This window comes from Myotis lucifugus, unplaced genomic scaffold, assembly GCF_000147115.1.
Source record: "Myotis lucifugus unplaced genomic scaffold, Myoluc2.0 scaffold_150, whole genome shotgun sequence".
NCBI lineage: Eukaryota > Metazoa > Chordata > Mammalia > Chiroptera > Vespertilionidae > Myotis > Myotis lucifugus.
This window is the reverse complement of record NW_005871198.1, coordinates 1831460-1857836: the sequence shown is the minus strand read 5'-3', so window position 1 is coordinate 1857836 and position 26377 is coordinate 1831460. Positions and strand designations below refer to the sequence as shown.

At 38.5% G+C, this 26377-nt stretch overlaps 1 protein-coding gene across 4 annotated transcripts in view; it reads right to left on the bottom strand.

Annotated features, from left to right (window-relative positions):
• Window positions 1–13734: 13734 nt before the first annotated feature.
• Window positions 13735–26377, bottom strand: part of PTPRK (protein tyrosine phosphatase, receptor type K) — a 466477-nt gene continuing 453834 nt past the window's right edge. For 2 of the 4 annotated variants that reach the window (XM_006095061.2, XM_006095062.2), the window contains exons 25-30: window positions 25740–25913; window positions 22773–22904; window positions 22522–22647; window positions 19625–19788; window positions 18997–19132; window positions 13735–15214 (exon numbers count right to left, since the gene is read on the bottom strand). In XM_006095061.2, the coding sequence (XP_006095123.1) occupies window positions 15161–15214; window positions 18997–19132; window positions 19625–19788; window positions 22522–22647; window positions 22773–22904; window positions 25740–25913 (786 nt within the window). In that variant the 3' untranslated portion in view covers window positions 13735–15160. The remainder of the gene's footprint in view (window positions 15215–18996; window positions 19133–19624; window positions 19789–22521; window positions 22648–22772; window positions 22905–25739; window positions 25914–26377) is intronic. The other 2 variants (XM_023759153.1, XM_023759154.1) reach the window with 2 other exon arrangements.

Below are 26377 nucleotides of genomic sequence, written 5' to 3'. Positions count from 1 at the left end.
ACTTAAGCAATATGTACATATAGGAGTTGTGAGAGTGCATATGAACCTGGATCTTGAAAGTGCTGTAACAAGGGGATGGAATATAAAGTTGAATGAGGACATTTTTATCAGTATAGGGTCACTATAAATCACTTCAGGATTTAATATATTGGCAAGAACTAGGTAGAGGGTGCTATTATACTGCTAGATTGGGTCCCAAATGCTTGCAAAAGTGATGACCCCATACTAGGTGAAGTGGAAATATAACACTGTCAGGACAAATAGTAAAGAAAAGAATTAAAGGGTTCAAAAATGGGCATACTAGAGTTGATAGTCTACATAAATCCAAGAAAATCACCAGATGACCATATTCCATTTGAGGTCTCAGAGGACACTTTACTTATTAAAGAATGTGATTGGGAGCAGGGCAATGGCATTTTAAGAGATTACTAGAGGCTGTCCTCTGTAGACTAGACCTAATGGCAGGATATGTTGGAAATAATGGCACACAAAGAACAAGAAAGGTAGTTAGTAAAATATGGTGTTGCCCGGCTGGCATAACTCAGTGGTTGAATGTCAACCTATGAACCAGGAAGTCACAGTTTGAGTCCCGGTCAGGGAACATGCCCAGTTTGGGTTGCAGGCTCAATCCCCAGTGTGGGGCATGCAGGAGGCAGGCGATCAATGATTCTCTCTCATCGTTGATATTTCTATCTCTCTCTCCCTCTCCCTTCCTCTCTGAAATCAATTAAAATATATTTAAAAATAAAATAAAATATAGTGTTACCAGATCAAGATAAATGGGCATTCTACATGGGTATTCAATCTATGCAACTAAAATAAATCCATGGTTCACTATCAGAAGGCAACTCCAATAACAAGTCATGATTCACTACCCAATTTCCAGAGCTGAGCTAGTTCTTAGATCTGGGAGAGGCTGGTTAATAGTTAACTATCAGAAAGGAACCTGTATCGTCATGACAGGTATATGGATAATAATTCCCCCAGTTCTTTCCCAAAGGGAACCATGGCATTTTTTACTATATATTGAAAAAAAGATGAATATTCTAACACTTAGAGGACTATTGGAAGCATCCTCATTCTTTACACCCAATAGATTGGTGGCTAATGAGGGTCAGGTGATCAAAATAGTCCTGGTTCAAATCCAACTCATGGTGAGCTCCCTAAATCCATTTCTCTAGATTCCAAATGTCCAATTCAAATGGATATCCTGTGATTTGGCAGAATCTCTATGTTAGTCCATTGATCTGTGAAGTAAGAGCTTCTGTTGAGAGAAAACTAAGGGGACCCCCCTGAAACTTTCTCACAAGAAGTAAATTATAAAAACAATGTTGCCCAAGTCTGTGAGAATACTAAAACTATTGAGTTGTGCAGTTTACATGAGTAAATTATATGGTATGTTAATTATTCTCAATAAAAACTATTAAAAATATTGCAATTTTGAAAAATAGCAGACATTAGTGCCACTCTTAAGCACCTATGGGATGCAGCAGTGGTGGTCCTTATCATATCCCCACTGAATTCACCAATCTGGCACCTAGAAAAACCTGATGGATTCTCTAGGTAACAGTGGTTACCAAAAACTCAATTAAGTATTAACTTCAGTTATAGTTATATTATCATATATATTATTTTTACTAGAGCAAATTAACATGGCCTTAGGAATGTGGTATGTGGCCATTGATCTGGAAAGTTAGTTCTTTCCATCCCTATCAGGAAAGAGGACCACAAGTGGATCCAAGAAACACAAGGAGAAATTGGTACTGAAAGCTGTGGTATACCATGTAGATCCTTCCTTGGATCTAAGTGTTGATGATGGGCAGCTCTTAGCTGAGCCCTTCTCCAGGAATTACCTTTGGTTTACCGAAGCTTCCTCAATCCAAGGTTATGCACGTTCCCTCTGGGCTACCTGCAGCCAACGATTGATTGGCGGATCCAGGAAAACAAGGGCAGGCCTCTTTACCTCAACTGGGGCAACCTGCAACTCTGAAGGACCATCCCAGCTCTGTGGTAACTGCATTGTGGTTAACCTTCTCCAGCTGCCCAATCCTGCGTTCCTCAATACACGTGGTTCTCAAAATCACTTCCCCATAAACTGTTTGCATGCTAATCTCCACTTCAGAATCGCTGTTTAGGGAAACTGACCTGCAACATTTCCTAACTCTGTTAGAATGACATGTCTTTTTTTCTTACCCAGCTATTGTAAATGTATACTGAATGATTTTCTTGATGTTTCTCTTTCTAAGACAAGAAATAGTACTTTTAAATATAGATTTAAATCAATTTTTCATGTCTATTGAAAGCCTCTGTATCAAATTTCAACTAGAGTCCTTTTTCTTGCCTCCTTCATAAGATAAGATTGCAAAAACTGGGTAACTAAGACACAGATTAATATTCAAAAGTGCCATAATTCATTTCCTCTACTTCTACAGTTCTGGCATAAAGAAAAACCCTGCAAAAGCTTCTTTTAATATAAAAAACTCAAAACCTTTACCAAAGCCACAAATTTCCTGTATCTTTAAGCCTCCTTGTCTCATTTCAAGAACCACAAAACACAATCATTAACAAAAGCCAACAGTATTTCTCAACCTAAATTCAAATTTGATATTTCAGTTTATTTTTACCACAAGAAACATCTCCAGAAGAATGCAGTTATGGTTACCTGGACAACTTTTCATTGACAACAAAATAAAGTCTAAATCTCTGCCACTTTGTCTTTAAATTAATCTCCACTATATTCTGCTCCAGCTACACTGGCTGATATACGCTAACATATCTTGTCCCTTTTTTGGAGTGCCCATCCTCTCACCACTCTCCCAACCATTAGTCAAGCCCCATATTTCCTGTCATCTCTTTCATAAAGTTCTTATGACCAATAGAGGTCATGAAAATGTTTCTCATTGGTCATGGGAGAAAAACCTTAATCCTTACCACAGCCTAGAAGGACCTGCATTCTATGGCTCTCTCCTTGTCCAGCTGTATCTTGCACCTTCCTAAGTGCCCCCTGGACTGGCATTTTTCTCCTTACAACACCATATTCTTCCTCATAAAGGGTTATTTGTATACCACTTCTCATTCCTGTAATACTTTCTCTAGCCTGAAAATTTCAGTCTTTTGCCTGGTTAATTTTTATATATATTTTTTCAGATCTAAGATCAGCCTTCACTTCCTCAGGGAAACATTCCCTGATTCCCTAGAATAGTTAGAATTCCTTTATTATAAACTCTCACAGAACACGTAATTCCAGTTATAGCTGTAGTTATGTGCCACTTACCCTGTTTTCCTCAATGTATATTGATTTCAGAGAGGAAGAGAGAGGGAGAGAATGGGGGAGAGAGAGACAGAAACATCAATGATGAGAGTGAATCATTGGTCATCTGCCTCCTGCATGCCCCACACTGGGGATTGAGCCCGCAACCCGGGCATGTGCCCTGACCAGGAATGGAACTGTGACCTCCTGATTCATAGGTCGATGGTCAACCACTGAGCCATGCCGGCAGGGCTGATTCAGTGTTTTTCATATTGACTCAAGCAAGGTTTGAGTAGAAGGTCAGAAATACCCACTGTTAGGTATTTCCAGGAAGAAAGGATTAAATACCAGAAATCAGGAAATCATAAAATGCAGGCATCCTTTATGATCTCTGTTTGGTGTTTGTGGCTAATTGACAAGAGGATGCCTAGAAGGTTTTATCAAAAACCCCTATTAGTTGCCTGCCAAAGTTCATGAAATTTCCTTACAGCGGAAGGGAATACTACCCTCTGCTTATGTGCTTCCTTCTAAACCTTCTGTGAGTACTGTCAAAAGTGGAAGCTAATCTACTAGGAATTTGGGGCAATATAGATCCTTGGCTTCTAGATCAGAGTCAAAAACATTTTTCTATAGAGGTCCAGATAGTTGATGTTTTAGGCCTTGTCACTGTGCCATGGTAGGCACCAGAGACACTGAATTTTGAATCTCAGGTAATGTTTATATACTACAAATTCTTATTTTTCTTTTGATATTTCCCCCCACCTATTTACAAGTATAAAACACGTTCTGAACTCAGGAGCAGTACGAACAGGTGGTGGGCTGAAGGTGTCCCACAGGCAGTTGTTTGCCAACACTTGTTCTAGGTCCTGCTAAACAAGGGGAGTGGAAATAGTGCTATCATGCCAACAGACAATCTGGTGCCTAACTAATAAAACCAAGATGATGTTGGCATCTCGATGAGACTATAGGTGTGAGTGAGAGGAGAGGAAGCGAAGAGCGGGAACCGCTGTCAGGCGAGACTCTCAGCCACCATGCCTGAAATCTATTTGTGATTTTATCTTCTGCTCAGTCTCAGTCTTATCCATACCAATCACATCTTATAATAGAATGTGACCACACACATCCAACTTCATAATTTCCTGGTTCAGGTAACACTCAATTTCTGATGGTAGCCATTCTTAGGGTCCATTTTCATATTCACTTGGTGTTCCATGCTTGGCTATTCATTTTCTGCTGGGGCTAAGTAGCAAACCCATAGCACAAATATAGTAGTTGGTGGAAAAGGACATAACTTTCTTCCCAAACCTCAGGACTCTTCATTGTGATGTTACTATTGCTGCATATTCATCCCTTTCTGCCACAAATTCTTCCCAGTACCACTCAGTCATAGGCCTCAGTGGCAGATCAGCCTGGATCTGCTGCAGACCCTCTCTTGCTCCACATGTCTCTGGGAACAGGACACCTTTCAGGCCACCTGGTAGGTGGACCAGAGCAGTATACCCAAATCTAAGGTCTTAAATACACTAAGTGTGAGGGCTCTTTCTGCCAGGGCTTATGCAAAGTGAGGTAACTTGTCCCTCATGTAAGAGGAAATGTCTTGACATTTTCACACCATTGTCCTACTAGAAACTTCATAATATCAGCAGTCACTGGACTTTCATGTGTTTTTTTTTTCCCCCTCACTCATATTTTGTCTTCCTGAGGCATCTGGTTGTGAGCTTCTTCTTGGTGACAAGGTCAAATTATTATGTCCCAACATGATATTCTCTTGTATATCAAGATGATCAAGGTTCCTCTAATCAAGAATACCAGTTATTAAATGTACCCATCTCCAACAATAAGGTAAAGAACTTGCATGAGAATGTAAATCACTACACTATTCCCTCACTAAAAGTGCTGCTAAGAAAAAAATCATCAGCTCAATTAAACATTGCACTTAGTGACATAGTTCACCTTCTGGTGCAAAATCCTTAATTCATGGGGGACAAGTAAGAAACATGAACCAAAACCCAGTTCACAGATGACATTTTGAGGATCACTGCTTCAGTCTAGAGACTATAACATGACAGAGATCAGACATAACTTTGATAAAAGACAGCAAAGGTGCACTGCAGAATGCTGGGCAAAGGTGAGATGTTGCGGGTTATATTTACTGACGGAAACTAAAAGGAAAGCATTTGCTAGGGCAGTAGATGTATATCATATGCCAGAGGCAGATTTGTTTTAGAAAAGGTATCAGCTATTGCTTGCCTCTGATTACATGGGTCTCATTTTCCTCTGGCAAAGAGTTTATTCTGGCACTCATCAAATCCAATTTGATGAACTGTGTCTTTAGGGCCACTTCTGGAATCAATGATTGTATCAGTCAAAATTTTGGCAAGAAATTAACATATTCAAATGATAGATTGAAGAATTTAAAAAAATATCATTTACAATTGAAACTAGGAAGTTTGGGGATTGTAAAAGTTGGTAAAGCACCCAGGAAGTATGAAGAGCTAAAATTCGTTGTCATCCCTAGACCTGAGGGCATAAGAGGATGAAGCAGTGTTATCAGAATCTGGAGTGCTAAAGTCATGAGGTCAGGCTGGTAGAGAAATGCAGCCAGTATCAAAAATGTACACCAGTAAAGAGCACCACTTCCCTTCCCTCCTGCCAGCTCATCTTTCATTGGTGTCCTGCCTTGATGAAGCCCAACTCTAGGTCTGGTCAAGACTTCAGGTGATGTAGTCAGCCTCTTGGTGTGTCAGCCATGACACACAGACAAGCAGAGAAAGGCTGAGTAGCTCTCAAGAGGCCAATAGAGAAACATATGCACTCTTGAAAGGCAAATAGAGAATAACATACATTCATCCACAAGAGAAAATTTTGATAAACTAGCTATATCTCTACAATAAAATACCACAGAGCAATTTAAAAATGAACTTGCTAGCTCCACTGGTGTGGCTATTTGAGCGTTGTTAACCCATGAACTAAGAGATCACTAGTTTGATTCCTGGTCAGGGCACATGCCTGGGTTGTGGGCTTGATTCCCAGCAGGCTGTGCAGGAGGCAGCCAATCAATGATTCTCTTTCATCGATGTTTCTGTCTCTCTATTCTTTTCCCTTCCTCTCTCTCCAAAATCAATAAAAACATATTTTTAAAAGAACAATAAAAGTGAACTAGCTTTCTAATGTAAATAAACTAAAAAATATAGTCAATGAAAAACAGAAAGGAGTAGCAGGATACCTGCACTATAACATTTATGTAACATTTAAAATCCAATAAACCTGTATCTTAAGAATGCATAAATGTGTGGGGAAAGATGTTCTAGCAGTAGTCAGTGGGGATGCAGCTCTGTATACATTGCCGTCACAGGTTGTAAATGTCTAAAAATATATATTTTTACTGATTTCAGAGAGGAAGGGAGAGGGAGAGATAGAAACATCAATGATGAGAGAATCATTGATCAGCTGCCTCCTGCACATCCCCCTACTGGAGAATGAGCCCACAACTCAGGCATGTGCCCTTGATTGGAATTGAACTGGGGATTCTTCAGTTTCTAGGCTGACACTCCATCCACTGAGCCAAACTGGCTAGGGCTGAAAATCTCTTCATTCTACCCTCACCCTTGAATAATTTGGCTGAGTGTGCTAGCTTTCTACTGCTGTGTGGAAAAATACTTTGAAGTCCTAACCCCCATGACCTCAGAATGTGAACTTATTTGGAAATAGTGCAGATGAAATTAGGTAAGTGAAAATAAGGACAAGCTCTTGATCTGGTATGACTGGTACCATGAGAGGAAAAGAGACAGGGGAGGGAAACCAGGTGAAGATGGAGGCAGGGACTGGAGCACAGCAGCTGCAAGACCAGGAATGCCAAGGATTGCTGGCCACCCACCAGGAGCAAGGAAGGCTTCCCTATAGGTGTCAGAGAGAGTATGACACCTTTATTTTGAACTTCTGCCCTTGAGAACTGAGACCACACATTTCTGTGGTAAGTCACCTGTTTGTGGTAATTTGTTGTACCAACCCTAAGACTCTAATACAACCTCAGGACTCTTAGGGTAAATGACATGCATCTCGGCTCTCGGTTTCCGCCAAGTCGAGGGCTGTCTGTTCTCCTGGCCACATGAATGGTTCAGGCCACAGATATGCAGACACAGGCTGGTCCATATCTAAAATTCTGTCATTTCAGAAATGGGATGGAAAGTATCTACCTTTTTAGGACTGGCTTTTTAAACCTAGAATAATTCTAGGAGCCCAGCACATCTCTGACTATCAGTCAGCCATGTGAGTTCAGTGTGGGTGTGGTCCTGCCCATCTCCCCTGACACCCCCCGTTACACAGCTTCAGCCCCCCGTCCCCACTAACTGCTATGATTTCTGTATGCTATTTAGGAAAGCCTCACCATTCTGATTGATGAGATTTTCATTTCTAGTTTACATAGGTGACGCTGTATTTATAAAATATGTTTATATGTAACTATCGTTTACATGTTTAGACTGGAATGGGGGGGCGGTTTTCTTATATTCAATCAGTGATATTGAATCGGATGAATTGCTGTAGTCCCCTTAGGCCCAGATTTATTTTTTGTTTATCATGGTCTAGAGTCAAATTACATACTAAATAGCTCATTGAATCCATGAATACTATAAATGAAATGCCAAACTGCTTAGGGGACTGTGTTATTCAGTGTAACCAAAAAAATTGTCCTGGAAAGATCCCAAGAGCAGATGCCTGAGGGTTTCATTTATTTGTGTGCTTTTGTAGACGCAGAGGCACTCTGCGATGTTGTGGAAAAAACATAGAAGGAAATAAGCCTGGATTCTAGGTCTGGCTTAAATTATGTCTAATAAACATTTTTTTAAAAGATCTGCTATGTGCAATGCAATGCACTAAACTCTAGATTTTACAATGTGAGTGTGGAGAGAAGGGAGGACTAAGATGAATCACAGACCCAAACCCTTGGTTCTGGCTTAGTAAACCCACACGCTGTGGACTCTCTCACTGACTTCACATTGCACTCCTCTCCTCAGTGTGCTCCAGCCTCACCAGCACTTCTCTTCCTTCTGCACACCCAGCTTCTTCCCATGGTGGAGCCTTGGATTGAAAGGATCCTCTCCCTGAATTCTCTGCAGGTCATGTGACATCATGACTTGTAATCCTCCGCATATCACTATCTGTCTTGCTCACTTATTTGCTCTCTATATTTGTCTTTCTGTTTTTTCTCTCCAGTTTCACTCTTTGGGGCACAGTTTTGAACAAACACAAGATTTGGATTCAAATCCTGTCTCGTATTCCCTTTCCTTTGGAAGTTACTAACACCGCAACAGTAAGAAAAGAAATATGCTGGAAAGGGGACTTTATTTGAAGGAGGGATTATGGACTCATTGTTCAGAGAAGCTTGAATCTTCTTTTTAAAACTGAAGTTTTGTTAGAGGTTTATCAATTTTATCAGAGCAAAATTCTTATTTTATTGATAGTCACTAATGTCCTATTTTCATTGCCATTGATTTATGCTCTTTATTATTTCCTTCCTTGTACTTGTTTTATTTTGTTCTTCCTTTTCTATTTTCTTGAGGTAGAAACTTAGATAATTGATTTGAGACCTTGTCTCATTTCAAATGTAAATATTTAATGCTATAAATTTCCCTTTCAGCACTGCTTTAGCAGCATCTCAAATGTTTTCATACATTGTACTTCCTTTTCTTTCAGGTCTGTTTTTTCCTTTGAAAACTTCTTGTCCTATGAATGATGTCATAATGTGTAGCTTAAATTACATATTTAGACTTTTCCTGTTGCCTCTTATGGGATTATTTCAGTTTAATGCCTTAGTAATGTCAAAGACCATACTCTATAGATTTTAAATGTGTTGAGGTTTTGTTTTATTGCCCAGAGAATGATCTATCTTGGTGATTGTTCCATGGGTGCTTGAATAAAGTGTATTCTGCTGTTATTGGGTAGTGTGTTCTAAATTAGACCCTGTCGGTTGTTTTGTTCAGTTCTACTTTTTTGCTGATTTTCTGTCTGCTAGTTCTATCAGTTGCTGTGGGCAGGTAGGAGGGGAGTAGGGTTTGAAGTTTCCAACTTTAATTGTGGATTTCTTTCTCGTTTCATCACTCAGTTTTTACTCTTGCACTGTATTTGTTTAGAAGTCAACTTTATTAGATGCTAATTCTAACTGTATAATTATTACAAGTATATGAAGAAAAGAATATTCCTTTGTATTTACCCATAATTCTGCTCTTACTTCCTTTCTGATGCTTAAAAATTCTTTTACCTTTTTTTTTTGAAGAACTTTCTTTAGTCATTCTTTAAGGATGGGTTAAGCAACAAAGGTAACAAAGATCAATAACCTGTATGGCTTAAATATTTACTGATTCTTTACTGAAAAACATATGACTTCTCTAGGTTTTAATGTCTTAAACTTAATAACAATGGCATTGGATGTGATCATCAATATCCTTCTAATATCCCTAATTTCATTCAATGGAATTATATGATTTATTGTGTGAAGGTAAATTTGTTCCCTCAATGATCACATTTGACCTTAGACAATACAGACCTCAACACTGGAAAGTAAATCATTAACAAATACTTATCCACTTTATCATGCCAAGAATATCACATGAAGGTGAAGAATCAATTTCAGTCTGCTGACTATGCTTCAGGTAATTAGATTTATGGAACTGGAGTTGAGGTTCCTACTGTGGGCTGGCAGGAGCCCATACTGTTTGCACCTGCCATGAAAGTCATCATGTACCATCACAATCTGGAGGCTGGAGCTTCTACAGATATGTTCCTGCCTTTGTGACTAAAACAGCTTGGCTCATCCCGTAGCTTACAGAACAAGTGCTCTCCTTTAGAGCTCTCTAAGCTATTACTTCCAGAAGAATTATTCCCTAGTCATCATCTTTGGGGTGCTTGCTAGGTGAAGTGCGTGCATTGCTTTCTAAAATATGCTCTTCTAAATTTCGTCCAGGTCGGAGGGCAGAGAGATACATCATGTTGTTTTGTTTTTTTGACATTTGATGATTCAAGATTCATGTACACATATTTTTAAGACAAAAATATGTATAAAATAAAGGACAACTATGAAAAATAGTCATGACAGCTATTTAAAGACAACAGAAACTCCTGTTTCATTAAAAACATTTTCAAAAGGCCCGAACAAACAATAGCTATTCTCCAGTGAGGTTCACAAACTGGGAACCTGCAACTCTTTAAGATGCCCAGATGCAGCCCCCTGGTAACCTTTGCTGTGCACAACATTGGTCCAGAAGTTTATTTTCATTTTTGAATTTAATTGGTTGCCAACATTAAAAAATTTTAAGGGTTCACATAAGAATTTAAATTTCTGGACCCTCTTGAGAGTGAGTCACTGTTGGGTCCACATTTCCACGCAGCTGGGAGGCAGGTGACATTCTCTTTGGGCATCACATATGCTTTCGAGTCCAAGTGGGAGTTGGCTTTCCCACGGGTTCCTTCTTGTCTTCATGTCAAACAATAGTTGCCATTTATCCTCAGTCTCATGCTATTGTTGCTTAGAGTTGAAGATGGTAGAATATCTAGTATCTATTTTCCAACCAAAGTAGGAAAATGCAAGAAGGAATGTGTTTTATTAAGAGTGGGAGACATATATTTTTCTAGAGATGAAAAGTATTCCTACTAGAAAGTGCACAAGCTAAGGATGCCTATTGTCATACAACCTGAGTGACCATTCTGAAATATACCTGTTTTCTGTCCTTCACTCACAGTACCCACTGTTGCTTCAGGCATCTCTTCTTTATCAACTAACAAGTGGAGGCCATGATGATCTCGTTTTCTCTGCTTTTTAAATTTCATCTCAGACCAGGCAAGATGGCAGTAATGCCCAGGACTTGAAAACAGTGTCTCTTTGGTGTTATATTCCAGGTCAGCACTTCAATTTACTTTGGCGGAAGCTGGAAGTTCAGAACTGTTATATATCTACTACATTTCCATCAATTTCTATTCCAGAAACCGCTGATAGCTTACTTAAAGTAGATCCCAAGGCAGCTTTTCCTTTTAGTTTCAGAGCAGTGATATTCTAATACTCTGCAGGCTGCTTGAACAGAGTTGTATACAAATCTGGATCATCTCTCTCTCACACCGAGCCTCCCTATCATGTGGAGAGACTTTGTGAAATAATGTAAGTAGAAATTGTTACAGGAGGCACAGCCAGCTTTCTTCTATCTTCACTTAGCATAGTATTTAGTAAAATAGCACATTGCCCATATTCAATATGTGTGTTTATTAAGACACTGAAATGAGTCTAGGAAGGTAATGGAGTTACTGCCTATGGAAATAATTCATAGCGTAAATATTCAACATATTACACTGGGGTATGGGATACAATAATAATTTCTGGCTATTTTGGTATTAAAAAGGAATGCTCAAAGTGCATCAAAATTAAATATAAATGTACCATTGTCACTCCCCTATAAAATTAAGTGAATCCCAAAGGTGATCTTCCAAAGCTAACAGACTATCTCATATTTCCAGTTGAGCTAAGGACAGTCATTTATCTCCTGTATTTTAATATTTATTGGTGTCAGATACGTTTTTTAGATGTCAGGAACCTCTCTATATATCTACACCATTTCCAGGCAACAGAGATTTGAGGAGAAGCTGTTGATGTCTGACTTCCAAGTTTTTTACATGAGTACCTGCAACCCAAGAGATTCTCAATAAGGTGAACATTGAATGAGCACATTAGCACATCCATATAGAGGTAAACATGTCTCCTTTCCCTCTTTGTCCAAGCAAAAATATCTTGTTTGTTTGTTTGTTTATCTCTCAATGTCAGAGATTTGGCTGTAACACAGAAACACATTCATGCAAAAGTCTTTCTTTTCTCCAAAGACTACATATTAGAAAAGGCGAGGCAGCTCAGACTAGAAGGCTGACACTTTCCAGTGTACTTGGTTAAAACTCAAAATTCCAAGTTGCTTGTGTGTCTCTGCTGACACAATTCCAACATTACCGTAGTGATAACATATACAAAAGAGATCTGTAAAATTCAACTTTATGATAGACATTTAAGGAATAAGTGAGAGAGACAGGAGGCCTTTAACTGTGAAAAGCATGTTCACTTTTTAAAAAGTTCTGACAGAATATTCCCTGCCCAGTGGGAGATGGCTAGACCTGGGACTCCTCAGGGAGCTCCCCACAGGTATAAAGTACAGCTTTTGGAGTATGAGTTTTGAGAAAAACAGATTTAGCATCCTTCCCCTCCCAACTGTCTCCTGATGAACTGGTCTCTGTGGTGCCCAAACAAAGCAAGCATGACATTTTCATTTCTGGTTAAAGAGAAAGAGCACTCCTTTTTTGTTTTGTTTTGCCTGAATTTTGGAGGCCACCTGAACCTGTGAGCTTTGTGAACAGTAGTATTCATGGTGATTTTGGTGATGTGTGGATGCAATCATGCAAGTAGAAATAAAACTGGATCATAAATCAAAGCAGAATCCTCCATAGGATTAATATCACTGGGTAAAAAAAATCTTGAATAAGTTTACAAATTTTTTGTTAAATGCATCCATGTTGAAATAGAACTTAAGTTTTCCTAGGAAAAGACAAAGTCTCTTCATCTAAATTATCACCAATTAAAGTCACAATGTTATAATAATATACACAGTGAATGGAGTTCAAAGATGCCCACAATGGTTAATACTTTATGAGAAAATCAATTAATGAGGAACAATAAGAATGAAATGCCAACTTTTCATTGTGCAAAAGGGAAGCAGTGTGTTCAGTGGAAGAGAAGAAGTTGCTAAATCAGACTCAGATTTGAATCAGTTGATAAGTCATTTACATTCTCAGCTTCAATTTCATCAGTAAAATAGGAATGATAACTACTATTTGTCAAGATTGTTATAAGAAAAAAATATATAATTTACAATAATAAAAGCATAAAATGCTAATTAGACCGGACAGCAGAACAACCTTCCAGACGTCCTTTTGGATGAAGCTGCAGCAGCAGGGGCTGAGGCAGAGGCGGTTAGGGGCAATCAGGCAGGTAGGCAGAGTGGTTAGGGGAGATGAGGCAGGCAGGCGAGTGGTTAGGGGAGATGAGGCAGGCAGGCAGAGTGGTTAGGTCCTGCATCGGGTCTAAACCGGCAGTTGGACATCCCCCAAGGGGTCCTGGATTGCGAGAGGGTACATGCCGGGCTGAAGGGCCCCCTCCCCCACCCGCACGAATTTCATGCACCAGGCCTCTAGTATATTTATAAAATATAAAAGGATAGTGACATATAAATATAGAAACTCAAAACACAATTGATATCAATCTCCTGGTCTTTTTCCCTCCACTTCTATGGACTTTTTGAAATTCAATTTTAAAAACTAAAAGAAAGAAATTAGTGCATAGACATTAGTGTTGCTTCTAATAGAATTTTGGTGGCCTCCTTGTATCACTGAGAATAGGGTATTTAATTGGAAGTGCAGACATGAAAATTAGGGGAAAATGATGTGCAAACAATACCTGATGTAATTATAAAAACTTTATTTCTCTCTTCCTTTCATTAAATCTTTATAAGCACCATGTCACGTACTGGCAAATGTAGAACGAAGATACCGGAATGCTTTACTCAATAACGAACTGCACGCTGATGATGATTCGTTACAGCCACATGGAGCATGTGAGCAACACCACAGTTAGAAAGGTTCCCTGGAGAATCTTGTGACAACACACAAGACAGGAATCCAGCTTTAATCTGTTCACACTTTCTATGGTCAGAACCCAAAGCTTGTGCATGTAAACATCAAAAGAAACATTTTATCACCTTGACAGTTTACAGTTTGCTAAAATGACGCTGAAAGCATAAATGCTGCTATTGTCTTCTTGACCAGTGGTTGGCCATAGGCTGAAAAGATCAATTCCTTTAAAATTTAAGTGATGCTTAAAGGCTATGTTTACACTGCGCACGCTACCAGCAAGGCTTTTGAATGTGTTCAACTCTCATGTGTGATCACCAAACCATTATTTATTCACCTAATGAAATTGTGAAAAATTATACATTTTCAGCAAAATGTTTTCATCTGGTCCTATATTCAAAGACCCAATTGCCAAGGTGTTTTACATAAATTTAATTCACAAGCATGTACACAAGAGAATCACTATAAAGAACATTGCTTCCTGGTTTATGAATAAAAAGTTTATCCTCTACTTACACTAAACCATACAAAAAATAATCTACAAAAATCATTTACCATCGACTTTCGTGAAAGAAAAAGCTTCAGGGAAAAAAATGATTGTGTGGTGGTAGTATTTTAGCCATCAAAAAAGGAATGTGAGTAACCAATAAATATAATGTGCTTTCTTCATATAGACATATTTACACTTGAGTCTTTGGCTTATGTTTTTTTCTAAAAAGAACTTTAAATGATCCAGCCATCATTGCACATTAAAAGAAAATAAGCCAGTTATATATATTTATATATTTATATAGAGATCTGCTACACTTGAAACATATAAAAAATGAATTTTACTATGAATTTGCACAGCTTTTCTTTCTTGTTCCTTTAAAGATTTAACATCTTTTATCTCAAAAAGGGAGGAAAACACCACGTGGAAAGTATTAATTCATGCAACACATGGTGGCTGCTCTACCAAAACCAGGAGAGAAAAGGCGCATGTTCACTGTACAAACACCGATACGTTCTCAGTTGAATTTGGTTCTTATTAAATATAGTTTATGTGGCACGAAATGTTGATGCTTTCATACAGTAATAGAAACTAATTGAGTCCTTTTTATTAAGATACACGACTTCATAAGAAAAATACTTTTACCTCTTGAATGTAAAAGTCTCCCACCCCCCACATTAAAATCTTTCTGCGCAGGTGTGACAGTACAGCAGCTGCTGGCTCAACAGATGAACAGGTTTCTGTTTGGATGCGGAAGTCTCACCCAACTAAGAGGATTCCAGGTACTCCAAAGCCACATCATAGCAGAAACGGTACTGCTCCTGAAAGACGTTAAGAAAAAAAAGACTAGTAGTAAATAATAGTTACCAAATGAAGCACACAATCTAGGTTATTCAAGAATTACAAATTATTTTTTCCATAGACAAGTTGAATATCTGGGGATACATATTTTGCATCTGAGTCTACTTGCTGTTTAAGGAAAAGAGACAATGTAAAAAATATGTTGTCTTTGCCATATATTTTTCTATTAAATTTAAAAAACCTCCAGTTTTTTTAAAGCTGATGAAGATAGTAATACCTGATCATGATAGAAAAATTTTCCAATGTAGAAAAATAAAGAATCATAAAAATATTTTATATAATTCTATCACCAGTAAATAAAATTGTTACAGTACTGCCTTAGTTTTGCTTTAGTCCTTAGTTTTGCATGATTGAAATAATAATTACTTTAGAATAAATATAGTTGCATATATATATTTGAGGATATAATATATATATAATTGATTTCAGAGAGGAAGGGTGAGGGAAATAGAGAAAGAAAAATGAATGATGAGAGGGAATCACTGATTGGCTGCCTCTTGCATGTCCCCCACTGGATATCAAGTCTGCAACCTGGGCATGTGCCCCCATGGGGAATGGAACCATGAACTCCTGGTTCATAGGTCAATGCTCAACCACTGAGCCATGCTGGCCTGGCGAGGATATAATCTTATATAATACTAGGAGCCCAGCGCACGACTCAAAATTGCGCAGCACCGCCCACCCACCTGCAGCCCTGCCTTGACACCCAAACCTGTCCACACAGAGCTCCAGTGCGCCTGGCCCAGCCCCCAAACCCTCTGGCCTTCTCTGGCCTTCTCAAACCCTGCCCTCAGTCTCTTGAGTTGCCTCGGGCTGGTCCCACCTTCTCTGGCTGCCTCCCCGCTTCTGCCCATCTCTGGAGCAATGCAGCGGCTCCGCCCTGTCATGGCGCAGGAGGAGAGCATGGAAGGCTCCCGCCTGTTGTGCTGTGCTGCTTCCCCTGGCCAGTGGGCCGCGGGGCACTCAGAGTGCAAGCAGTGGGTGGTGAAGGACTAGTGAGGGGGGCGCTATGGGCTCTCACCCACCCCCCAGCACGGGATGGTCCCGCCTCCTCTGGGCACCTCCCCACTTCCACCCTGTCTCCAGAGCAATGCCCCAGCTAATATGCTAATGACCTGGTCATTACCATTATGGTGTATCAACCATTAGCATATTAGCTCTTTATTAGTATAGACTAGAGGCCTGGTGCACAAAATTCGTGCACTGGGGGTGAGGGGGAGGGCGTCCCTCAGCCCAGCCTGTGCCCTCTTGCAGTCCAGGACCCCTCGCTCTTTACCGCCTGCCTGCTTGCTGCTCCTTAGTGCTGCCGCGAAGGCTCCCGCGACCACTGTTGCACTTGCCAGCCGTGAGCCCAGCTTCTGGCTGAGCAGCGCTCCCCGTGTGGGAGCGCACTGACCACCAGGGGGCAGCTCCTATGTTGAGCATCTGCCCCCTGGTGGTCAGTTCATAGCGACCAGTCATTCCACCATTTGGTAGATTTGCATATTAGGTTTTTATTATATAGGATTGCCTTTTGAGTAACTTATGTAACTTTCCCCCATGTTAATAGTCCATAAAAATCTAACAGATGGATTATTTGACTATTAAATTGCATATATCTGTTTCTTCTATTATAAATAATACTACAGTGAATACATGCAAATATTCTTTCCCTTACTTAAAGATATTTTTCCTTAGCAGAAAAAAAAAGCCAGTCATTTCCAACTGCCACTTTACAATTCCAAATTCTTAATTTTTGTCAGTTTTTGGTTCATCAGAGTATTCAAGTAAATTTTTAAAAATGGTTAGTGGTTCTTAACATTTTTTGAGCTTATTTATATCTGAAAATGTATATCTACTGCCTTTATATCTTTAAGATAATTTTGTTAGCAATAAAATTTTTGGAGTTTAAACTGCCTTTCCTCTAGGTCCATCTATGTGTGGCTTCATTATTTATAATTTGAAAAAATTCAGAGACTGTATTACAAATTATGACTTACACTATGTAACTTATTAAAAACTTTCCAATTCAATCCCAGTAGGTAAAATTCAGGCTGAATTGGGGAATAATGTAAAACATATTATTTCTAGCAAACTTCCAGGTGTCTCCAGCAATAAACTAGGGCAATAAAAACTTTCCCCAAGAGGTCTTTATCAATCCTACCCTAATTATCAAGAAGAGGTGATTTAAATTAGCCTACCGAAGAACCAAAAAGTGCTTGAAGCAGTTGTGTCTTTTTAGTCAGTCTCTGACAATTTGTTTTACACTTTAAATGTCCTTACCAAACGTGTCAGTACAAGTCAATAGCACATTGAACTCATAATTAACCCCGATGAAACACAAATCAGAGGGTGGGGAGTTCTGTCAGGATTCACGGGATATAAATTAAAGGTAAAGAGTAACTCTTTGGAGGCTTAAGAATGGCAGAGTTTAACCGTAGAATTTTTTTCTTAAGGTAATGGTGCAAAAATCAAAGTGAAATTTGGAGGTAAAAGTTGAATTCTGAGGCCAGAGGTGATGATTTTAAGAAGACTTGATCTGGGAGATAGAGGCAGAGTTTACATCAAGAAATCCTCAGACTGCAAGTAGTTTAAAGACATAACCACTACTCATCTGCTTTTTAAGATGGCCTCAGAGTTCTACCTCAAAATGCCCTCAAATCCATCCCCCACTGACAACGCCCTAGTCAAAACCAACATCACCTTGTTTGGACAACTGCAATCACTTTAGGGATGAAGTGGACTGAATGGGGTGGGAGGACTTATAGAAGGGAGAAGTCTGTTATCTTTCTTGAAACTGAAAGAGTATGCATGTAAATCTTCAGATTTTGTCTCAGAAGCCATGCCCTGCCTGTGTGAACAATCCATGTGCAGGAAGTGGTGAAAATACTTAAGAGTTTATTGAATTGCTCATTTTAGTTATCTGATCATCTTGATAAATGTAGAGCAAGCAAACAGTGACGCCTAGGTTTTTCTGGTTTACTTTTCTGTGAGCATAAACTACACAGCTGCTCCTGACTCCATCCCACCATGCACATATGTGTAACCCACAGACATCTCTCTTTAGAAGAGAAATGTGCTAGAGAAGTTGAACTATCTTAGTTTCATACAGCTTCACCCAGATACACTCCCACATACACATATCTATCTGCTCGTATTTTATAAACTAAGTTCTGCTTTTATGAACTCTGGCCAATTCAGGTAGCGTCATATGAACTACACTCTGTAACTGGTAAAAGCTGAAAATTGTCAATGATGACAGTTAAAAAAATGTATAACTTGATTAGAAATGAAGAATTATAAATAACGACTAAAATAAATTTCAGTTGTCCTTTAAAAACATTGGGTGACTAAATTGCTGAAGGAGTTTACAAGTATATCCCTCAGATTAATTTTATCAGTTAACTCAATATGCTTCAAGAAATAAAAATAATAAGAATAAAGCCTAGATAGCAGGTTTGTTCTTATGATAGAACCACTTATCAAACTTTATTGTAGCAGATACTTATTGCCCATAACAGAAAAAGAAATTCTATACATTTTCAAATTTAGTGAAAATAGTTTTCTTCATCATTAGCAGTTTATGAGATATGTGATTAAGTGATCGGGGTAGACAAGGATGCTCCACAATTCATCAATTAGGCAGGAAAGTGCCCACTGACTCATTTACACATCTGATTCCCTGTGTGGGTACGAAATCAAATCCCAAGTAGGTAAATAACTAATGTCTACGCTCCCTTCTACCTCTAGGACTCTGACTCACCGGGGCTTCCACCATGTTGGGCTTGCTGTTCCTCAGTGTCTTCACCGCATGGAACACATCGACAACGTTCTGCCGTTTCACCATTTCGACCACAATGCCTATAGCACAGAACATGCCACTTCGCCCGCCACCATTTCTAAAACCGCAGAAAGCAAACGCATGTTAGTCTGAGGTTTTGGGTGGCGATAGGTGACACAAAGATATATGTTTGGAAAAGAAAATATTAATTTAAAATTTTTTTCATTTGGGTCTTAATTTTGCTTCATATGTGTGGACGTATGTGTACAGGGCAGAGAAAAAGGACCCTTGAGGAAGATGATAGCTCAGTAGTTTGTGCTTTGAAATATGCTATAGGCATAAACTGCCAACCTAGATATGCTGAGATTTTGATAGATCTGCAAACTGTATAAATCAGGAAAAGTGGTTTAAAGGAGTATTCAAAATAGTTTAAATCACTATAATCAGGTTCTAAAAACATCAGAAAATTAAAGTCAGTAGTTAATTATGGAATTATGGTACAGAAATATCTATGGAGTTATGTAAAATGTGAGTTATGCAGCATGGGACACGTGGAGGCTAGTGAGGAAATGGGCACCAAGCTCCCTGGCCAGGCCAGCTGCGTACTCACAGGCAGTGGATGATCGTCCGGCCTTCCCCTTCCTCGCATTCCTCCTGCCATTTTTCCACCTGCAGGATCAGTTTCAAAAATGATCGTTTGGAGCCTGGCACTTCTCGATGAGAAGCCCACCCTAGATACTGAAACTGCTGCACCATCAGATACCCTTCCTGTGGCTGTGGAGAAAAAAAAATATTGTTATGTAAGTAGGGGCTAGAAATTGTACTAAAAAGCAATAGGTTCATATCAATTGACACCATGATATAAATGACATTTACATTGGAGTCTATAAGTCCTAAATACGTACATGCCCATGCAGAAACATTCTAAGTTACAGAAGCAAAAACATGAGAATTATTCTTCATATAAGCTTCTCCCCCATACCTTTAATCCAACAATCTATAATAATAAAAACATAATATGCTAATTAGACTGGGTGTCCTTCCTTCCAGACAAAGCCGCAGTGGGCGGGGGAGGGTGAGGGGGGAAGGGAGGAGGTGGCCACAGCAGAGGCAGCGGGCAGGGGCTGGGGCCATGGCCCTTGCACCAATTTTGTGCATCGGGCCTCTAGTCAATTCCAATGTTTATACTTCTTAAATAACCTTCGAAGTTATCTCTTCTTTATCACCACTGACATCACTGCACTACCAATCACAGGCTATGATGAATAGCTCCTCCTGGATCTCCCTGAATGAACTGTGATCTCCTTCCAAATCATTCTTACTGCAGGCAACATGATTATTTTGCAATGCAAATTTGATCTTGTCATTTTTTTTGCTTTAGTGGCTTCCAAATGATCTTATCATACAATTCAAATTACTGTCATGGCTTAAAGATCTTATGCAACCTGGCTCCACCATCTTTCTCAACCTTCTCTTCACATGAATACACTATTCAAGTGCCAGACACATTAACCTTCTTTTAATTCATTTATCAAGTAATTTCTTGCTGTTGGGGCTTTGAACATACATTTGCTTGTGTCCTGAACATTTCCTTCTTGCTTGCCCTTCTCAATTCCAAATAGTGATCAACTTGTCTTGGGTTTGCCAAGGACTTTTCAGATCTCTGCTCTAACACTCATGTGTACCCCAAACCTCTCCATCCTGTGTAAACCCGCATAGTTGGTTATCCCACCCCTGAATAGCTTCTACTGATTCTTCAAATTTTGGCTTAAACACCACTGTCTCAAAGAAATCTCTGATCACCCAGCTATGTCAGGTCACGCAAACACTTTGTATTTCTGTACTCTATAAAATGACTCATATTTGTAAATAAATGATTACTTAAATTAGTTTTTTAATGTTTGTCTTCCCTGATAAAATATTAATTCTTTAAAGATAAGGAAACTTCTCCCCTTTTCCCCTAAACTCTGTACCATTCACACTTAGCAAAATAATTTCAAAAAAAGAGTATTGTTGAATGAATGAATCAAAACCTCAAATAAAAATTGTAAGGAAGAATATGGAATGCATGAGTAAGCCATAGCATATGGCATCAGATCTGAAGCCCCATCAGGCAAGGGCTCATGTATCTTTTGGTTGGATGAGAACCTACCTAGTACAATACTAACTTCTTGTTGGTGCATACTAAGTATTTGATGAAGTGAGTGACATTAAATAATGAGATAGAAAACAGAAAAAAATTCCTGCACTAATAAGGACCAGAACACCCAATACAGAGGAAAATAGACAAATAAATATGCTGACAAAAAGTGTAACATATTTCAATTCCTGTTCCTGGAATATTTTTCATATAAACAGTTCAATTAACAGACGAGTCTTCTTTCTTAGTTTAGTGGCTATGGTTTCTCAACAAAAATATTACTAGAACCATAATGTAACAGATGTGCAGACATAATGAGACTTCATTTAAATTAACATCTAAGATATGCATGAATATTATGACAGAATTGAAGTTATCTTTTTCTCCACTAAAATGAGCAATAGAATCGGGTAAAATTTTATCCTCTATTGTTATATACATATAGACATATTAACTAGAAAGGCATATAGCCATTTTGATATAAAAAGCACTTTATTATGACAATCCTAATCACACAATTAAATTAAGAGACATGCAGAGAGCTGCTGCTAAAGAGTAATTTTTAAAAACAGAGTAATTTCATAGAATTACTAATGTTTTCTTTTCAAATTCTGCTTATTTGATTACATAATCTAAACAGTTTTTTATTAATATTTCTTGTTTTTAATTGGCCTTTTAGCATAAAGCACATGAGGAGGACTCTTCAGGGTCACAGTTTCTCCTTTGCTCTTGGAAAGGGCACAGCGATAGCACTGGTTCTATCTACCTATAGATCTGGGCAGAGTAAATGTTGGGACGTTTAGAAAGATGCAATTGTAAGTGGGAGGAGAATCAATGACATCTGTGAGTTACCCTTTCCTTCATGCCGGCTTCTCCCTTATACACAGGACTTGGAATAGTGACGTGGAACCCTTCGCTAATGGCTCATCCAACATAGCCTTTCCTCCCGAGGAGAGCTTCTTCTCTGTCATCATTATTCTTATGTCATTATTTTTTTAACAGCATGGCTTTTCTGAGCTGGATGTCAATCCTAATCAAACATGCAGTCAACCCAGCAATACAGCCACATGTGCTGAGGAGCCAGGCAGTCAATCAGACTCAAGCCAGTGCATCTGAATCTAGATTTTCAGGTGGTAAACATTAGTCCAGGAGTTGACCAGAAAACTTAGCTTTCAGCATTTCTGCTTTCCTGCTTTTAGAGTGCCTTTTGCTCTAGTACTAAGGTATAAGATGATTACTAGACTTAGGACTGATTATGTAATGCTTATTAATTCTACTCATGTTGTGTGAGCGGAACTGTACCCCATCATGGTTATGCTCTACCTACTCTGGATCGGCTCAGTTAGAATGATTAAACAATGACTTACTCTTGTTAGATTGCATATCCTAAAAATCCGGTTTATCACATCACAATCCATTGAACAAGACATACATTCCACTTGGATAGGACCATAGCGCAGCATCCCTTCTTCTGGCCAGTACTGAGGGCAGCCCTAGATGATGAATGTTTGAAAGAAAAAGAGCATGGTTTTTTTTCTAACTAGTATGATATAAAGCATTTTATTACTATATTATTAAGTTGTTTATAAATACACAAAAGCAATCCACAGCCATTGACCTGGGACAAGTCGACTTCATTTAACATCACAATAGAAGTACAGCCATAATCATATACTAATCTCCAGAAGTCCTTCACAGTGTTTGGCAGAGGGTATTGTGTGACGATGAAAGCAGCTGGTTGCCTGTAGCTCTGTGAAGAAACAGGGTAGATGGAGAAACATAAGGACTTAAAATGCACCATCAGTTGTACAAGCAGATTCAACAAACTTCAACATAGCATGAGTAAGATATAATAGCTTTACACGGAATAGAGCCAGACTGTGGTACAAAGCATGGAACATCAGATCTGAACCACTGGAAAGTACTGAAACTAGTAACTAGTCAATCTGATGGTAAAACTTTGATGTCTCAAGAGCAAATCAAGTCAAATAATTTAATTTTTACTTTATTGAGAAAGGTAAATATAGGACAAAGAGAAAAGAAGAAACTAAAGAACTTCTTGAGATTAAGATCCTCCATGAGGTACTAATATCAGGCTGTTTCAGGCTTCCAAAGGTAATCCAAAAGCCTGAGGGCAAAGTAGGCACAACATTCCCTGTAGTGTGTGTGTGTGTGTGTGTGTGTGTGTATACACACACACACACACACACACACACACCTCTCTATCAATCATCTATATCAACTCTAATATAAGTAACAGTTTGGTTCTCCTCCACTCCAAATAAGAAAAACCACATATGCCTCAGACTCACGTGCTCTTACATTATAGGGATATTATGAGCACATTATGTACATCTTATGGATAATCTACTTCCCTTAGTTTTCTGGGTATTTTTAATGTATATCAATAAACACAAACATAGTTTTAAACATTTAAGTACCAAATCATGCCAAGTATAAAGAGCAAAACCAATGAACTTCTTTGCTCCACCTAAGAGGGAATGGATTCTCATTTGCCAAGTGACCCTTCATTGGAACATAATACATTATCTCTTTCCAGAAAGAGGGGGTAGTAAATCTCTTGTTCTGCAGATTGATGTCCTACACTAAAACAGAAATATATATTTCTCTCTAATAACTTAAACTAATGATTTGTAAAAAAATACCCAACAACCTAGATAGATTTTAATGCTGATAAAAACTGTCAGTGATCTACTAACTCATTTATATCATACTACTTTTTAAAGTCCTTAAAATGTCTTAACATGAGTGTAGAATCTGATCCTTGAACTTCATTGATCCTACCATCATTTGGGAAATGGTGCTAACCATGGTATTTCACTCTAGGAAGGATTGCAGGATACATGTGAGTAGACAGTAATTCACCTGTCTGCTTCTAAATGACCTCAATACCTCACAAAATTCCACCTGTAGCCTCCTAAGAAAGTATGAATTCTTATGAGAAAGGATGAGAAGAAAGTAGCAAGCTTTTCTTCCAATGAAATCCCTGCTCCATGGAAAGTAAGCCAAAGGAGACTGATAAAGATTTACTCTTTTTTTTTTTTAATCACAGGGGAGGGGAGATGGATAAGGAAGAGATGATATGGGAGACTGAAGATTTCTTATTTCTTTAATGGGTGTATAACACTAATTATGAGGATGGAGGGGGAAGGGAAGGAGGCAGTGTTGACCAACCTCTTCTTATAAGCCAAATCGAATCTTACTTTTCTGAAGCCCCAACTATACTACTAAATCCACAGGGTAGTTTCTACTATGAAATATATTTGTTCAATAAAAGGAAATTAAGCAGAGAGTAGGAACAGATAGAGTACAAGGTTCAGTCCTCATATTAACTAGAAAACAACCTGGAAATCAAGAAAAATTTGACAGAGATGCCAAAGACAAAACTGAAAGATATCAATATCTTTCCTTCTTCCCTTTTTGACATATCGTTTTTTCATTCCAAATCTAGACTCCGAAGCAAAGGTCTTGAATGTTTTCTCTCTGTACTTAGTATATTTGCCTTTCCAGACAATTAGAAGGAGAAGTGGTACTATGAGAATTCAATGTGATTTCAGTGAAAATAATTAATGGCTAGGCAAAACTCTGGTCATAGCAAGGATGGGCACTTTCCACTTGAGCTTGCCTTTAGACTGTTCTGCTCGACAGCATTAAAAAAAGAACAGAGAAACTGGCTAAAAGACTAGTCTTGGAAGGAGAATGTGGATTTTTCTAAGTCCATAATCTGAAGCTAATTTTGAAAAACACAATAGAGTAACAACTTAGAAAGTTTCATTCTTAGTCACAAAGAAAAGACCTTTGACATCTAATTTCTGGTTGCTATGGTTCCAAAGGCTAAAAGGCAAAAACTAGAAATGTTTACAAAAGAAGGTGACAAACCGTTGAAAAGGATTCTGAACCTTGAGATCCTTCTTGCTTTTTCCAAGGTAACCAAAGCAAGGTGGCTAAGGACATAATTTAAAACTCTCTTTCCATGTTGATCTGTCTATGGGATGCTAACATGCTGATCACCTGCTTTTCAATCTACAGCGTATGAAGATTGTGGCGGGCATGTTAGTTCTTTCATTATGATAGTTGCACCTGGTATCTTCCCTAGTTACTTATAGCCTGTATTAACTCATGCCAATAAAACAAGTTAGTTCTAAATTATTGGACCATTAAATGTCAAAGATACAATTTTCCCAATTTAATAGAACATCAGAAAGCTAAGGCATTCTGTGATTTTTTAAAATTCCTTCCTAACTGTATTTAAAATAGATAAGCATGATCTTTTCTGCAAATAATTAAGATTAAAAAAAAATCTCACCTAAAGATATTTCCTGTTCAGCATATAATAATTGATAATCGAGATCCAAATTTACAATAACACCTCAAACTTACAATTCCTAAGAATCCCTGTAGGGGAAATTCAAAATCATTCTCAAAAAATTCTGTATTGCAATGGAAGTTTCCAATTTTCCTTTACAGGCCATTGTAAGTTTCCTGAAAAGAAAACTAGCCGGCGTTCAATGCATTACGTAGCTTTGCATGACACTTTACACTGACAAAGGGAGCAGTCTCTTACATCCATAAGAGCAGCATTGATGTAGTTACTACTCTCCCCATCAATTGTAATTAGAAAAGGCAGACATCTGTCAGGTGGCAGCATGTCCATGAAACGGTTCTTGTCATGGTTCCTTGGCAGGCATGCTATGCTGCAGTCTTCGGCTTGTAGTCGAGGGGTGACTGAATTCAAGGTCTAAAAAAAAAGGGAGCCCAGGTTAAAAGACAGTGACCCATTTAAATACACAATACAGATTCATCAAGTATTTAGGAGGCCAAGTAGAAAATGAAGGATTTGCACAAGGTATATATGAACTGTACAATGTGCCTTTCCTTAAAAGGAAAAGGGAAGCTAAACAACACAGCTACCTGCATAATGCCCAACCAAATATAATGCAATCAGAGTGTCCTATGATAATGACCCATCACCCATCATTTCTAAGAACATGTGGCATGCCATATTTAAAGATAGACTGAGCTAAGCTGGCAAGAGCACTGGGTAAAGAATCAAAGTATTAAGATTCTAGAGGCACTTCATAGTCACACACCTCCATGGATGTTTTAAGGGCAGTGTAAACATTTGGTGTATTTTAGAAACAAATGCTCTGCACAAACTTTAGCTATTATTATTAATGTGTTTGGTCCCACATTTTGAGTGAC